The following is a 15,926-nucleotide window of genomic DNA, read 5'->3' as shown; positions in this document are numbered from 1 at the left end:
TGGGCTGGGCGTGTCTCAGCTGCACCACCCTCCGCCCCGGCACTCTTCTCTGCCACCTGTCCCACACCCCTTCTGCATCGCTCCTCCCTTGCCATTCTTATCTGCTATTTCATAGCTCACCATTACATTGATCTTAGTGAAGTAGTGCCATCTGCAAACTTACTGATCATGCCTTCTACATCCACATCCCAATAATTCACATATATGACAAATAGCGCGGGTGCCAGCACTGATCCCTGTGGAACACCACTCGTCACAGACATGTAGTTACAAAGCCAACCCTAATCATCATTCTCTATCTTCTCTTGCTCAACCAGGTTTGGAACGAATTTGCCAACTTGGATCCCATGGGCCCTAATAGATGAGTCTCTCAAACTGTGATAGTAGATGGAATTTAATCCAGATAAGTGAAAGGTGTTGCATATTGTTTTTTTTTTAATTTACTGGTTGGTCCTGAGAACATTTTTCCTCTTGTCAGAGACTCAAAGTAATCACTGAAATAAGCATGGCTTACCATAGTGTTTTAATATTTACAAGAGTTTTAAAACAGTGAACTAGGAAGACCAATTTGTTTGGTTATGAAGTTTATGATGAAGAGTCAAAAATTGAAAATTCTTAACTGAGATTGAACAGAAGTTGCATTTTGAGGACCTCTCTGAACAGCTGAATGTTCAACTGCAACCCTCTCACCTGGGCTTGTACACCAACTTGGCTTGCTAGCTGACTCTGCTAACAGCCATGTGATTCAGCAGTGAGAAGGCCACCTTTCATAAACAATACATGTCCAGAGTTGGAATGATTTAGGGTTCAACCAAACAGGAACGTCAGCATGTTCCGATTAAAGGAACCCTGATTTGAGCAAATGCTGTGTAAATACTGCCCATACTCACATTGATAGCCCAGAAATGACAGATCGTACACCAGCATAAACTTATAAAGTAAGTATATTTATCAATTTTCAATTTTATCAAACAGTTAACAGAAAGAAAAACAAAGATAAAAGGGTCCATTACAGTTAAACCGTTCTGAATGTGCACAAATGTTGGAGCTAATTTCTGTAGTAGCTGGGAGTAGCTTTTCTCACTGCACTGAATTCTCCTCACCAACTATGGGTTGACTTTCTTTCTGGTATCCTTTGCCTTGCGAAGCACTCCTTGCAATAGGATTTCCCCTTCGGATGGGATCCTCCACACGTCTCCCTTGTTTCTCTTCTCTCCGTGCCTCCCACCAAAGACCCTAAACCAGACTACTGTCCTTCAGAAAACTATTCCCCCCCCCCCACCCACCCCAGCTCTTGAGAATGTTCCATACCATCCCACTCTTGATTGGCTGACACAACATTCTTAAATTCACCAAATCCAAAGCACTCTTACCAGCAGGACACTGCTTTTCCAGAAATCTGCTAAAATAAAATGCTTCGCAGCATAATAGTAGGAATCTTAACCAGGACATTACACAAGCATTGGATCATTGTTACAGGTAGTGCTTGAGCTAGAGCTGATTAAATCAAAGAGGGGAATCTAGACTGACATCTACATCATTTATTATTATATTGTAATTTGTCCTCTACTGTGCCTATTGTCTTGTTTATTATTTATTGTACTGCCCTGCACTGTTTTGTGCACTTTATGTAGTCCTGTGTAAGTCTATAGTCTTTTGTTTGTCTTACATAGTCTAGTGTAGCCTTGTGTTGTCTCACTTAGTCTAGTGTAGTTTTGTGTTGTTTCATGTAGCATCATGGTCCTGGAGGAACGTTGTTTCGTTTTTACTGTGTACTGTACCAGCAGTTTATGGTCGAAATGACAATAAAAAGCGACTTGACTTGACTATGTTTGAAAGCAGAGAAATATATGTAAACTGTGCAGAGAGAAAAGGGTAGTAGAATTAGTTTTAAATGTAATAAGCCAAAATCCTTACTTTAGCTTGAGACATTGTATGTTAATTTATATGGGGGATCTTCTCCACTATCTCCATCAGCACAGGTGCACACTGCATTGTGCGCTTAGCCCCCTGCTCTACTCGCTTTACACTTATTACAGTGGCTAAGCACAGCTCCAATGCCATATTCAAGTTTGCTGATGACACCACTGTAGTGGGCCAGATCAAAGGTGGTGATGAATTAGCATACAGGAGGGAGATTGAAAATCTGGATGAGTGGTGTCCTAACAACTTCTCACTCAGTGTCAGCGAGACCAAGAAACTGGTTATAGACTTCAGGCGAGTGAAACCACAGGTCCATGAGCCAGTCCTCATCAGAGGATCAGAGGTGGAAAGGGTTAGCAACTTTAAATTCCTAGGTGTTACTGTGTCAGAGGACCTGTTTGGGTCTAGCACATAAGTGCAATTGCGAAGAAAGCATGGCAGCACTTGTACTTCCTTAGAGTTTGCAGAGATTTGGTATGACATCAAACACTTTGATAAACTTCTGTAGATGTATAGTGGAAAGTATTGACTGGCTGCATCACAGCCTGCAATGGAGACACCAATGCCTTTGAACAGAAAATCGTACAAAAAAGTAGTGGATTTGGCCCTGTCGATCACGAGTAAAGCTCTCCCAACCATTGAGCACACCTACATGAAATGCTGTTGTAGGAAAGCAGCATCAATCAGGGATCCCCACCACCCAGGTCATGCTCTCTTCTCATTGCTGTCATCAGGTATAAGGTACAAGAGCCTCAGGACTCACACCACCAGGTTCAAGAACAGTTACTACCTCTCAACGATCAGGCTCTTAAACAAAAAGGAGTAACTACACTCAACTTCACTTGCCCATCATTGATATGTTCCCACAACCAATTATCTTACTTTGAACAACTCTTTATCTCCTGTTCTCGTTATTTATTGCTGTTTATTTTTTTGTATTTGCACAGTTTGTTGTCTTCTGCATGCTAGTTGATCTTTCATTGATCCTGTTGTAATTACTATTCGGTAGATTTGTTGAGTATGCCCACAGGAAAATGAATCTCGGGGTTGTATATGGTGACATAGATGTACTTTGATTATAACATTTATTTTAATTTTAGCAGCATCCCAAGGATGTCTATTTTCCACAAGATGACAATTGACTTTGTGTTGATAGTTTCACGAAGCATCTGCATTTATGGTTGGGCTCGGGCCTTGGACCAGGAAAGGAATGAATCAATGATTTGCATTGTTTGTGAAGATGAGATGTTACGAAAAGAAAATATGAGGGGTTTGATGTCTTTCAAAATGAACTAACTAAAGGGTATAATAATTGTTATCACTTTTTGTAATACTTGCTATGTTTTATAGTATTACATTTAATCTGCATCAGTAAAATAAGTTACAGTAATTTTTTTTACTCATTAAATAAATTGAAGACATTTTTGCCAAATCCAACTGATTTGTTAAATAAATATTTTAAGTTAATGGATAATATTGTTAGAATTTGAATAATTATAGTTCTCTTAACTTCCCCCATCTAAATCTTCACTACAGTAATGTTTCCTTGCAGATCTGAGCATGCATTTAGCAGTAGGATAGTGGTAGAAAATAATATAGTCATCCAATGGCGAAGGATTGCATAATAACTCCTAAAGAGTTCAAAGCTCCTTTCTTTCAATTATTTTTCAAGGGGTTGGAGTACATATATGTCACCATATGCTACCCTGAGACTCATTTTCTTGCAGACATTCGCAGTAAATACAATGAAACAATAGAATTAATAAAAAAAACTGCACACGACAAACAGCCAATGTGCAAAAGACAACAAATTGTGCAAATACGAAAAGTAAAACATAATAATAAATTAATAAATAATATTTAGAAACACACATTGGTGTTGCCTGGCCTGCTGAGTTCCTCCGGCATTCTATGGGAAAGAAGTACAGTCGACATTTCGGGCTGAATCCCTTTGTCAGGATGAAGGGTCTCGGCCCGAAACGTCGACTGTACCTCTTCCTAGAAATGCTGCCTGGCCTGCTGCATTCGCCAGCAACTTTGATGTGTGTTGCTATAGGTTATGGAATCAGTTTAGTGTTGAGGTGAGTGAAGTTTTCCATGCTGGTTCAGGAGCCTGTTGGTTGAGGAATAATAACTGTCCCTGAACTTAGTGGTGTTGGTTCTGAAGCTCCTGTAGCACCTTCCTGATGGCAAAAGCGAGAAGAAAGCGTAGCTTGGATGGTGGGAATCCTTGAAGATGTGCAGAGCCTGCTTTTCACTGATAAACAGAATCCCAAATCTTTGCCTGCTTTCTTTTTTGTTTAATAATGTGCATAGGCTTAAATACTACAATCTTTGAGAGATTCAGAAGCAACCATTTGTACACACCTTAACTTGCCTTGAGACTTGAATGATAAAGAAAATCATAACACTTTTTTTAAACTTAACTCAAGTTTTGTTTAGCATTTCAAAAGTTTATCCTAGATTGCTTGATATGTATCTATTACACTTAGTATGCTGAGTTATATTTTTGTCAGACTGATTCGTCACTTCAGTTTTAAATATTTTTACTACTTAATTTGCATGACTTATTGAATTACTTCTGGGGTAAAGTGGAATAATTCCTATGTTTGCAGTTTGATAGTTACAGAGATAATATTGTCTGGTTATGCTTCGTAGCTAAGTTCCAGGTTGCTGACACATCATCAGAAAATATCATTTCATAATTCAGGCCTGCTTAAATAGAATTTGGGAAATTAAGCACTATAGAAAGAGGTACAGTTGACGTTTCGGGCCAAGATCCTTCGTCAGGACTAACCGAAAGAAGAGCTAGTAGGAGATTTGAAGGTGGGAGAGGGAGGGGGAGATCCGAAATGATAGGAGAAGGCAGGAGGGGGAGGGATGGAGCCAAGAGCTGGACAAGTGATTGGCAAAAGGGATATGAGAGGATCATGGGATGGGAGGCCCAGGGAGAAAGAAGGTGGGGGGAAGCCCGGAGGATGGGCAAGGGGTATAGTGAGGGGACAGAGAGAAAAAGAATGTGTGAATGTTATTTATTTATATACACACATTCTGTTTTTCTCTCTCCTATTTCTCCCTCTGTCCCCCTCACTATACCCCTTGCCCATCCTCTGGGCTTCCCCCCCACCCCGCCTTTTCTTTCTCCCTGGGCCTCCTGTCCCATGATCCTCTCATATCCCTTTTGCCAATCACCTGTCCAGCTCTTGGCTCCATCCCTCCCCCTCCTGTCTTCTCCTATCATTTCGGATCTCCCCCACTTTTAAATCTCTTACTAGCTCTTTCTTCAGTTAGTCCTGACGAAGGGTCTCGGCTCGAAACATTGACTGTACCTCTTCCTAGAGATGCTGCCTGAACAACTTTGATGTGTGTTGCTTGAAATTCCAGCATCTGCAGATTTCCTCATGTTCACACTTAACACTACTTCGAATTTTCATGATCAAGTCATTAATAATGCTTACCAAAGTATTTTATTTTGGTTCTGCAGTAACCAGATCATTGAATTTTATTTACAGATGGAAAAACAAAGTGACCTTTTTACATGAAGTTGAAGATTCAATTAAATTTATAGAAGCTATTCTGAAGCTTCGTCCTTCAGCCCAATGTGGCGTCTGCTTTGCTCTGAACCATCGGGGACTGTTAAACGTTGCCCAATCTATCACAAGCTCATTACCTCCTTCCATCAATCCATCTTCAAAGTACATCACACCACTAGCATTTCATTTTGCATTCCTATTTGCACTATTTTTCTTCGTTGTTGTCCTTTGTATTTATCGTTACTATGTATACTGCTAACTTGGAGTTCCACATGGGCAAGGATTTTCCTTGTACCCTGATGTCAATGATAATAAACTAATCAGAATTAAAGGGAAAAGTAATCAAAAAAGCGTAACTGAGATGACTTAAGGTATGTTACATGAGCAGTGCAGACCACAGTAATAACCGTTGGTCATTGTCGATGAAAATACTGTCCATTGATCAATGTGGAGGGAGTTGTATTGATAAATTGTGATACACTTTCAAACTAGATTATGTGCAAATGCTGTGTACTTGATTAAATATTTTGTATCATTTATAGTGTATGATTTATTGTGAAGGTTGTGGCTAAATAATTAAATGAAGTAAATCTCTTGTCTCTAGCCCCGTGCAAATCCCTTTCCAATCTGCAGTTTTTGCCTGGGAACAAAGGAATGCAATCGAGAGAAAAAGGCAGAAGATCTCATCTCTTGCGCTGACTGTGGTAGCAGTGGTGAGTCGAATCTGTTAGTACAGTAGTAGTGCAACAAATGCAACGAATTTTTCACTGGTGGGAATCTTCCAGATTTATTCACTGTAAGGCATTTTTCCAAGATTAACATGCCTAATTAGAACTATTGTTTCCATATACACTCTTGAGGCCTCCATGGATATTTTGTCCTAGTTGTCTACGTATACTCCATCCAGTACACCAGCCAGGGCAGTACGAGATGGAGAACAAGCTGTTGTCTATAAAGCAGACCCCTACTTTCCACGCAGCTCATGAATCCAAAGGAATGACAGAGACCAATACACTTTGGCGCCACCAGTTGCAGGGTTGCCAGTCAACATTGAACTCAATGTTGGACCACCACAGGAACTCCAGCTCACAGGTAGACAGCGTTGTAAAGAAGGCTTTTGGCATCCTAGCATTCACAAATCAAAGGACTGAGTATCCTCTCACTTTTAAATCTCTTACTAGCTCTTCTTTCAGTTAGTCCTGACAAAGGGTCTCGGCCCAAAACGTCGACCGTACCTCTTCCTAGAGATGCTGCCTGGCCTGCTGCGTTCACCAGCAACTTTAATGTGTGTTGCAGCTGCAGATTTCCTCGTGTATTGAGTATAGGAGTTGGGATGTTATGGTGAAGTTGTATAAGACATTGCTGAGGCCAAATTTGGAGTATTGTGTGCAGTTCTGGTCACCTAACTATAGGAAGGATGTCAGTAAGATTGAAAGAAACCATAGAAACCATAGAAACTACAGCACAGAAACAGGCCCTTTGGCCCTTCTTGGCTGTGCCGAACCATTTTCTGCCTAGTCCCACTGACCTGCACATGGACCATATCCCTCCATACACCTCCCATCCATGTATCTGTCCAATTTATTCTTAAATGTTAAAAAAGAACCCGCATTTACCACCTCGTCTGGCAGCTCATTCCATACTCCCACCACTCTCTGTGTGAAGAAACCCCCCCTAATGTTCCCTTTAAACTTTTCCCCCCTCACCCTTAACCCATGTCCTCTGGTTTTTTTCTCCCCTTGCCTCAGTGGAAAAAGCCTGCTTGCATTCACTCTATCTATACCCATCATAATTTTATATACCTCTATCAAATCTCCCCTCATTCTTCTACACTCCAGGGAATAAAGTCCCAACCTATTCAACCTTTCTCTGTAACTGAGTTTCTCAAGTCCCGGCAACATCCTTGTAAACCTTCTCTGCACTCTTTCAACCTTATTTATATCCTTCCTGTAATTTGGTGACCAAAACTGAACACAATACTCCAGATTCGGCCTCACCAATGCCTTATACAACCTCATCATAACATTCCAGCTCAATACTACGATTAATAAAGGCCAATGTACCAAAGGCTCTCTTTACGACCCTATCTACCTGTGACGACACTTTTAGGGAATTTTGTATCTGTATTCCCAGATCCCTCTGTTCCACTGCACTCCTCAGTGCCTTACCATTAACCCTGTATGTTCTACGTTGGTTTGTCCTTCCAACGTGCAATACCTCACACTTGTCAGTATTAAACTCCATCTGCCATTTTTCAGCCCATTTTTCCAGCTGGTCCAAGTCCCTCTGCAGGCTCTGAAAACCTTCCTCACTGTCTACTACACCTCCAATCTTTGTATCATCAGCAAACTTGCTGATCCAAGTTACCACATTATCATCCAGATCATTGATATAGATGACAAATAACAATGGACCCAGCACTGATCCCTGTGGCACACCACTAGTCATAGGCCTCCACTCAGAGAAGCAATTTTCTACCACCACTCTCTGGCTTCTTCCATCGAGCCAATGTCCAATCCAATTTACCACCTCTCCATGTATACCTAGCGACTGAATTTTCCTAACTAACCTCCCATGCGGGACCTTGTCAAAGGCCTTACTGAAGTCCATGTAGAGAATATCCACTGCCTTCTCTTCATCCACTTTCCTGGTAACCTCCTCGAAAAACTCCAACAGATTGGTCAAACATGACCTACCACGCACAAAGCCATGTTGACTCTTCCTAATAAGACCCTGTCTATCCAAATGCTTGTAGATTCTGTCTCTTAGTACTCCCTCCAATAACTTACCTACTACTGACGTTAAACTCACCAGCCTATAATTTCCCGGATTACTTTTCGATCCTTTTTTAAACAACGGAACAACATGAGCCACTCTCCAATCCTCCGGCACTTCACCTGTAGACAGCGACATTTTAAATATTTCTGCCAGGGCCCCTGCAATTTCAACACTAGTCTCCTTCAAGGTCCGAGGGAACACCCTGTCAGGTCCCGAGGATTTATCCACTTTAATTTTCCTCAAGACAGCAAGCACCTCTTCCTTTTCAATCTGTACAGTTGCCATGGTCTCACTACTTGATTCCCTCAATTCCATAGATTTCATGCCGGCTTCCTTAGTAAATACAGATGCAAAAAACCTATTTAAGATCTCCCCCATTTCCTTTGGTTCCGCACAAAGCTGACCACTCTGATCTTCAAGAGGACCAATTTTATCCCTTACAATCCTTTTGCTCTTAATATACTTGTAAAAGCTCTTTGGATTATCCTTCATCCTCCCTTCAAGAGTGCAGAGAAAATTTACTGGGATGTTGCCAGGTCTTCAAGAGTTGAGTTATAGGGAAAGATTGAACAGGTTAGGACTTTATTCCTTGGAGCACAGAAGAATGAGGAGAGATTTGATAAAGGTTTTCAAAATTATGAGAGGTATAGACAGAATAAATGCAAGTAGGCTCTTTCCACTTAGATTAGAAGAGAACATGGCTTTAAGGTGAAAGGGGAAAGGTTTAGGGGGAACATTACAGGGAGCTTCTTCACTCAGAGAGTGGTGGGAGTGTGGAACGAGCTGCCATCTGACGTAAATGTGGGCTGACTCAAGTTTTAAGAATAAATTTGATAGGTACATGGATGGGAGAGGTCTGGAGGGTATGGACTGGGTGCAGGTCAATGGGACTAGTGAAATAAAGTTTCGGCACAGACTAGGAGGGCTGAATGGCCTGTTTTCTGTGCTGTAGTGTTCTATGGTTCTATCATCTACTTGTAAACCTGCTGGCTCATCCTCAGCTCGATCATATCCCCCACCATATTAGTTTAAACCACTCCCAAAAGCTCTAGCAAACCTGCCTGCAAGGACATTTGTACCCCTTGGATTCAACTGCATCCTGTCCCTTTTGTATAGGTCATATCTGCCCCAGAAAGGGTCCCTGTGATCCAGAAATCTGAAACCCTGCACCATGCTCCAGTTCTTCAGCCACACATTTATCTGCCACTTCATTCTATTCTTATCCTCACTGTCACATGGCACAGGCAGCAATCTTGAGATTAATACTCTTGAAGTCCTGCTTCTCAACTTCATTCCAAACTCCCTGTAGTCACTTTTCAAGACCACCTCCCTTTTTCTACCTATGTTATTGGTACTAATATGTACCATGACTTCTGCCTGCTCACTCTCCCTTTTCAGGATATTTTGGATGTGTTCAGGAACATAGTGGACCCTGGCACCTGGGAGGCAAACTACCATTCGTGTTTCTTTTTCATCTCCAAGGAATCACCTATCTGGTCCCTTAACTACAGAGTCCCCTATTACTGAAGGCACCCTCTTCAGTTCCCTAGCCTTCTGAGCCACAGGGCCAGACTTTGTACTCAAAATGGAGTAGATAGATATATAGATAAGCGTATAGTCGACGTTTTGGGCCAGGATCCTTCATCGTGACTGGAAAAAAAAGAGATGGAGTCAGAATTAGAAGGTGGGGGAAGGGGAGGAAGGTGATACATGAAACTGGGGGGGGGGGGAAGAGCTGGGAAGTTGGTTGGTGAAAGAGGTACAGAGCTTGGAGAAGGAAGAATCAGATGGGAGAAGACAGCAGGCCATGGTAGAAAGAAAAGGGGGAGGAGCACCAGAGGAAGGTTAATTTTAATTCCACTTCCCATTCCCATTCTGACATGCCAGGCCATGATATCCTGTACAGTCACGATGAAGCAACACTCGGGTCTGAGGAGCAATACCGTATATTCCATCTGGGTAGGCTCCAAACTGATGGCATGAACATCAATTTCTTGAACTTCTGGTGATTCCCCTTCATCATCCCCTATTCCCATTTCCCTCTCTCACCTTATTTCCTTACCTCCATATCTCCTGCTTGTTATTTCTTCAAAGAATTCAAATAAATTTGTCAGGCAAGATTTTCCTGAAGGAAACCATATTTTATCATGTGCCTCTAAGTAACTCGAAACCATATCCTTAACAATCAACTCCAACTTCTTCCCATCCACTGAGGTCAGACTAACTGGCTTAGAGTTTTCTTTCTTCTGCCTCTTACCCGTCTTGAAGAATGGTGTGACATTTGCAATTTTTCCTGTTCCTCCGGAATCATGCCAGAATCAGTTGATTGTTGAAAGGTCATTACTAATGCCTCCACGGTCTCTTCAGCCACTGCTTTAAGAACCCTAGTGCTTACATAATCTGCTCCAGGTGACTTACAATGCCTATAAAAAGTATTCAACCCCCCCCCCCCAGAAATGTTCATGCTTTATTGTTTTACTACATTGAATCACAGTGGATTTAATGTGGCTTTTTTGACATTGATCAACAAAAGAAGACTCTTTTGTATAGAGAGGGGGGAAAGGGGAGGAGGGGTGGCATTACTGGTCAGGGACACTATTACAGCTACAGAAAGGGTGGGTAATGTAGCAGGATCCTCTTTTGAGTCAGTATGGCTGGAAGTCAGGAACAGGAAGGGAGCAGTTACTCTATAGGGAGCATTCTATAGGCCCCCTGGTAGCAGCAAAGATACCGAGGAGCAGATTGGGAGGCAGATTTTGGAAAGGTGCAAAAATAACAGGGTTGTTATCATGGGTGACTTTAACTTCCCTAATATTGATTGGCACCTGATTAGTTCCAAGGGTTTAGATGGGGCAGAGTTTGTTAAGTGTGTCCAGGACGGATTCCTATCACAGTATGTTAACAGGCCAACTAGGGGAAATGCCATACTAGATCTAGTATTAGGTAACAAACCAGGTCAGGTCACAGATCTCTCAGTGGGTGAGCATCTGGGGGACAGTGACCACCGCTCCCTGGCCTTTAGCATTATCATGGAAAAGGATAGAATCAGAGAGGACAGGAAAATTTTTAATTGGGGAAGGGCAAGTTATGAGGCTATAAGGCTAGAACTTGCGGGTGTGAATTCGGATGATGTTTTTGCAGGGAAATGTACTATGGACATGTGGTCGATGTTTAGAGATCTCTTGCAGGATGTTAGGGATAAATTTGTCCCAGTGAGGAAGATAAAGAATAGTAGGGTGAAGGAACCATGGGTGACAAGTGAGGTGGAAAATCTAGTCAGGTGGGAGAAGGCAGCATACAAGAGGATTAGGAAGCAAGGATCAGATGGGTCTATTGAGGAATATAGGGAAGCAAGAAAGGAGCTTAAGAAGGGGCTGAGAAGAGCAAGAAGGGGGCATGAGAAGGCCTTGGCGAATAGGTTAAAGGAAAACCCCAAGGCATTCTTCAATTATGTGAAGAAAAAAAGGATGACAGGAGTGAAGGTAGGACCGATTAGAGATAAAGGTGGGAAGATGTGCCTGGAGGCTGTGGAAGTGAGCGAGGTCCTCAATGAATACTTCTCTTCGATATTCACCAGTGAGAGGGAACTTGATGATGGTGAGGACAGTATGAGTAAGGTTGATGTTCTGGAGCATGTTGATATTAAGGGAGAGGAGGAGTTGGAGTTGTTAAAATACATTAGGACGGATAAGTCCCCGGGGCCTGATGGAATATTCCCCAGGCTGCTCCACGAGGCGAGGGAAGAGATTGCTGAGCCTCGGCTAGGATCTTTATGTCCTCGTTGTCCACGAGAATGGTACCGGAGGATTGGAGGGAGGCGAATGTTGTCCCCTTGTTCAAAAAAGGTAGTAGGGATAGTCCGGGTAATTATAGACCAGTGAGCCTTACGTCTGTGGTGGGAAAGCTGTTGGAAAAGATCCTTAGAGATAGGATCTGTAGGCATTTAGAGAATCATGGTCTGATCAGTCAGCACGGCTTTGTGAAGGGCAGATCGTGTCTAGCAAGCCTGATAGAGTTCTTTGAGGAGGTGACCAGGCATATAGATGAGGGTAGTGCAGTGGATGTGATCTATATCGATTTTAGTAAGGCATTTGACAAGGTTCCACACGGTAGGCTTATTCAGAAAGTCAGAAGGCATGGGATCTAGGGATGTTTGGCCAGGTGGATTCAGAATTGGCTTGCCTGCCAAAGGCAGAGGGTCATGCTGGAGGGAGTACATTCAGATTGGAGGGTTGTGACTAGTGGTGTCCCACAAGGATCGGCTCTGGGACCTCTACTTTTCGTGATTTTTATTAACCACCTGGATGTGGGAGTAAAAGAGTGGGTTGGCAAGTTTGCAGACGACACAAAGGTTGGTGATGTTGTGGATAGTGTAGAGGATTGTCAAAGATTGCAGAGAGACATTGATAGGATGCAGCAGTGGGCTGAGAAGTGGTAGATGGAGTTCAACCCGGAGAAGTGTGAGGTGATACACTTTGGAAGGACAAACTCCAAGGCAGAGTACAAAGTAAATGGCAGTATACTTGGTGGTGTGGAGGAGCAGAGGGATCTGGGGGTATTTGTCCATAGATCCCTGAAAGTTGCCTCACAGGTAGATAGGGTAGTTAAGAAAGCTTATGGGGTGTTAGCTTTCATAAGTCGAAGGATAGAGTTTAAGAGTTGCGGGGTAATGATGCAGCTCTATAAAACTCTGGTTAGGCCACACTTGGAGTACTGTGTCCAGTTCTGGTCGCCTCACTATGGGAAGGATGTGGAAGCATTGGAAAGGGTACAGAGGAGATTTACCAGGATGCTGCCTGGTTTAGAGAGTATGGATTATGGTCAGAGATTAAGGGAGCTAGGGCTTTACTCTTTGGAGAGAAGGAGGATGAGAGGAGACATGTTAAAGGTGTACAAGATATTAAGAGGAATAGATAGAGTGGATAGCCAGCGCCTCTTCCCTATGGCACCACTGCTCAATACAAGAAGACATGACTTTAAGATAAGGGGTGGGAAGTTCAAGGGGAATATTAGAGGAAGGTTTTTTACTCAGAGAGTGGTTGGTGCGTGGAATGCACTGCCTGAGTCGGTGGTAGAGGCAGATACACTAGTGAAGTTTAAGAGACTACTGGACAGGTATATGGAGGAATTTAAGGTGGAGGGGTTATATGGGAGGCAGGGTTTGAGGGTCGGCACAACATTGTGGGCCGAAGGGCCTGTAAGGTGCTGTACTATTCTATGTTCTATGTATCAAAGTGAAAACAGATCTCTACATAGTGATCTAAATTAATTACAAATATAAATCACAAAATAATTGCATAATTACCCCCTTCAAGTCAGAATTTAGTAGATGTGCCTTTGGCAGCAATTACAGCCTTGAGCCAGTGTGGGTAGGTCTTTATCAGCTTTGCATATCTGGATACTGCAATTTTTCTTCATTTTCCTGCTCAATGGCAGTTCTGAGAAGATGGCATGACCTGGATGGTGTGGATCTTTGAGAGATGTTGCCTTCCTGAGGCAGCACCTCTTGTAGATACTAGCAGTGATGAGGAGGGAAGGCCCCATGATGTATTTGGCAGAGTCCACTGTCTGCACCTTGCATTCCAGATGTTCAAACCATGATGCAACTAGTCAGGTTATTTTCACCAGTACATTTCTCCCTCTGATGCTCCAGCCCCCTTTTTCTTCCATTGCCTTCTGTCTTCTGTTAGATTCCTCCTCCTCCAGTCCTGTGTCTCTTTCACCAAATCAACTTCCTAGCTCTTTACTTCATTCCTTCCCCTCCTGGTTTGACCTATCACCTTCTATTTCTCTCTCCCCTCCACCCCCTCCACACCCCCACCTTTTAAAGCTACTCCTCATCTTTTTTTCTCCATTCCTTTCGAAGGGTCTCAGCCTGAAATGTGAACTGTACTCTTTTCCATTGATCCTGCCTGGCCTGATGAGTTCCTCCAGTATTTTATGTGTGTTGGTTGGATTTACAGCATCTGCAGATTTTCTCTTGTTTGACATTGTTCAGCTTATACTTCAGCTTGGTAGATCACAACAGTGTCAAACCTGCTTCAGGCAGTATCTGAATGTACCTTGATAAATGTACTCTTGCTATTTTAATTATATAAATATACCATAAAGTTCAGAGTAAATTTGTTATCAAAGTACATATATGTCACTATATGCAACCTCGAGATTCATTTTCTTGTGCGCATTTACAGTAAAGACAGGAAGCAGAATAGAATCAATGAAAGACCACACCCAACAGAATGAACCAAGGACCAAAGTGCAAAAGGCATCAAACTGCAAATGCAACAAGTAAAAAAAAAAAAATGATAATATAAATAAGCAATAAATGTCAAGAACATAAAATGAAGAGTCCTTGAAAGGGAGTCTGTACATTGTGAAAAACAGTTCAGTGATGAGATGAGTGAAGTTATCCCCTCTGGTTCAAAAGCCCGATGCTAGAGGGATAATCTCTATTCCTGAACCTGGTGGTGTGGGTCCTGAAGCCCATGTTATTGAGGTGTTTGTTCTTGAACCTAGCCATTACATAATGTGAATTGATGAAGTAACCATATACAAATACCTGATGATGTGTGTCTTCCCAGGGCATTTCACACTTAAAAGTAATACACACAAAATGCTGGCGAAGGGTCTCGGCCCGAAACGTCGACTGTACTTCTTCCTATAGGTGCTGCCTAACCTGCTGCGTTCCACCAGCAATTTGCTTGTGTTGCTTCAGTTTCCAGCATCTGCAGATTTCCTCGTGTTCACACTTAAAAGTAGCCGCTTAGGCTAAGATGATACCAGAAATAAAACATGAACTATTTTTGGTATTTAAATATTTTACACAGCATAACATAAGATTTTATATAAACTATCATGAAAACACATTTTGACAGCAAAGGAAATAATGTGCATATGTAAACCGTGACATCAGTTTAATAGCTCCATAGAAATGTATGCAAGTATTTTGTATCTTTTTCCACTTAAAATGCTGTTTTTTTTTATTGCCAAATCCAATGTTTTCATAAAAGTACAACATATTCAGTGTAATTGGCTTCACTCCTGAACGCTTTGACTCTATCCTTTTTTTTAATGTATTTTTCCGAGGTGTTTTGCTCACCTCATGGTTTTTTTTTTTGCTTGCCTTTGAACTCCACGATATTCTCTCACATGTATCCATCTTGTTCTATTTAGTCTCACACACATTCCTTTCTTACTTTCTTGTGTTCATGTTGTTGAATTGGGATCTAGATTTGTGTTTTTATTGAGTGTTTCTGTATATTTTTAGCTTTCTTTATATTTGCACCATCTCCTGTTTATCTGTAAACATTTAGTAATTTATCGTATAGTCAGTATATTCTGGTTAATTAAGCAGCTGCCCCAATTAACTGAAGTTTAAGAAAAGATAAACTACTATTTAACTGAGCAGCAAATTATGTATTTAAATGAAATGCCAAACAAATCAGAACTACCAACTCTACTACAGTACTGTGTATTGTACTATAAAACTGTATTAGTTCCTGATAGTTATTGACAGAGGAATTCATACAGTGAACACTGCCCTGATCTTTTGATTGTAAATGAACAAAATCAGCACAGACGTCTGGAATAGATAATGGACTGCCACCTCATATGAAGTAGTGTTGTCAAAAATATCACTGTTTTTTAATTTGGTGTCAGTTGGCCCAAATAAATAACATAAGCATACAAAGT

General features: G+C 41.8%; 1 protein-coding gene across 3 annotated transcripts in view; it reads left to right on the top strand.

The window, feature by feature from the left end:
• The window catches only part of kat6b (K(lysine) acetyltransferase 6B), a 236,014-nt gene that overhangs the window by 61,460 nt on the left and 158,628 nt on the right, over window positions 1-15,926 (top strand). For all 3 annotated transcript variants that reach the window (XM_072282937.1, XM_072282935.1, XM_072282936.1), the window contains exon 3: window positions 6,061-6,169. In XM_072282937.1, coding sequence (XP_072139038.1) covers window positions 6,061-6,169 — 109 coding nt within the window. The remainder of the gene's footprint in view (window positions 1-6,060; window positions 6,170-15,926) is intronic.

The sequence above is a fragment of the Mobula birostris genome, chromosome 18, assembly GCF_030028105.1.
Source record: "Mobula birostris isolate sMobBir1 chromosome 18, sMobBir1.hap1, whole genome shotgun sequence".
NCBI lineage: Eukaryota > Metazoa > Chordata > Chondrichthyes > Myliobatiformes > Myliobatidae > Mobula > Mobula birostris.
This window is presented reverse-complemented; position numbering and strand designations above follow the sequence as displayed.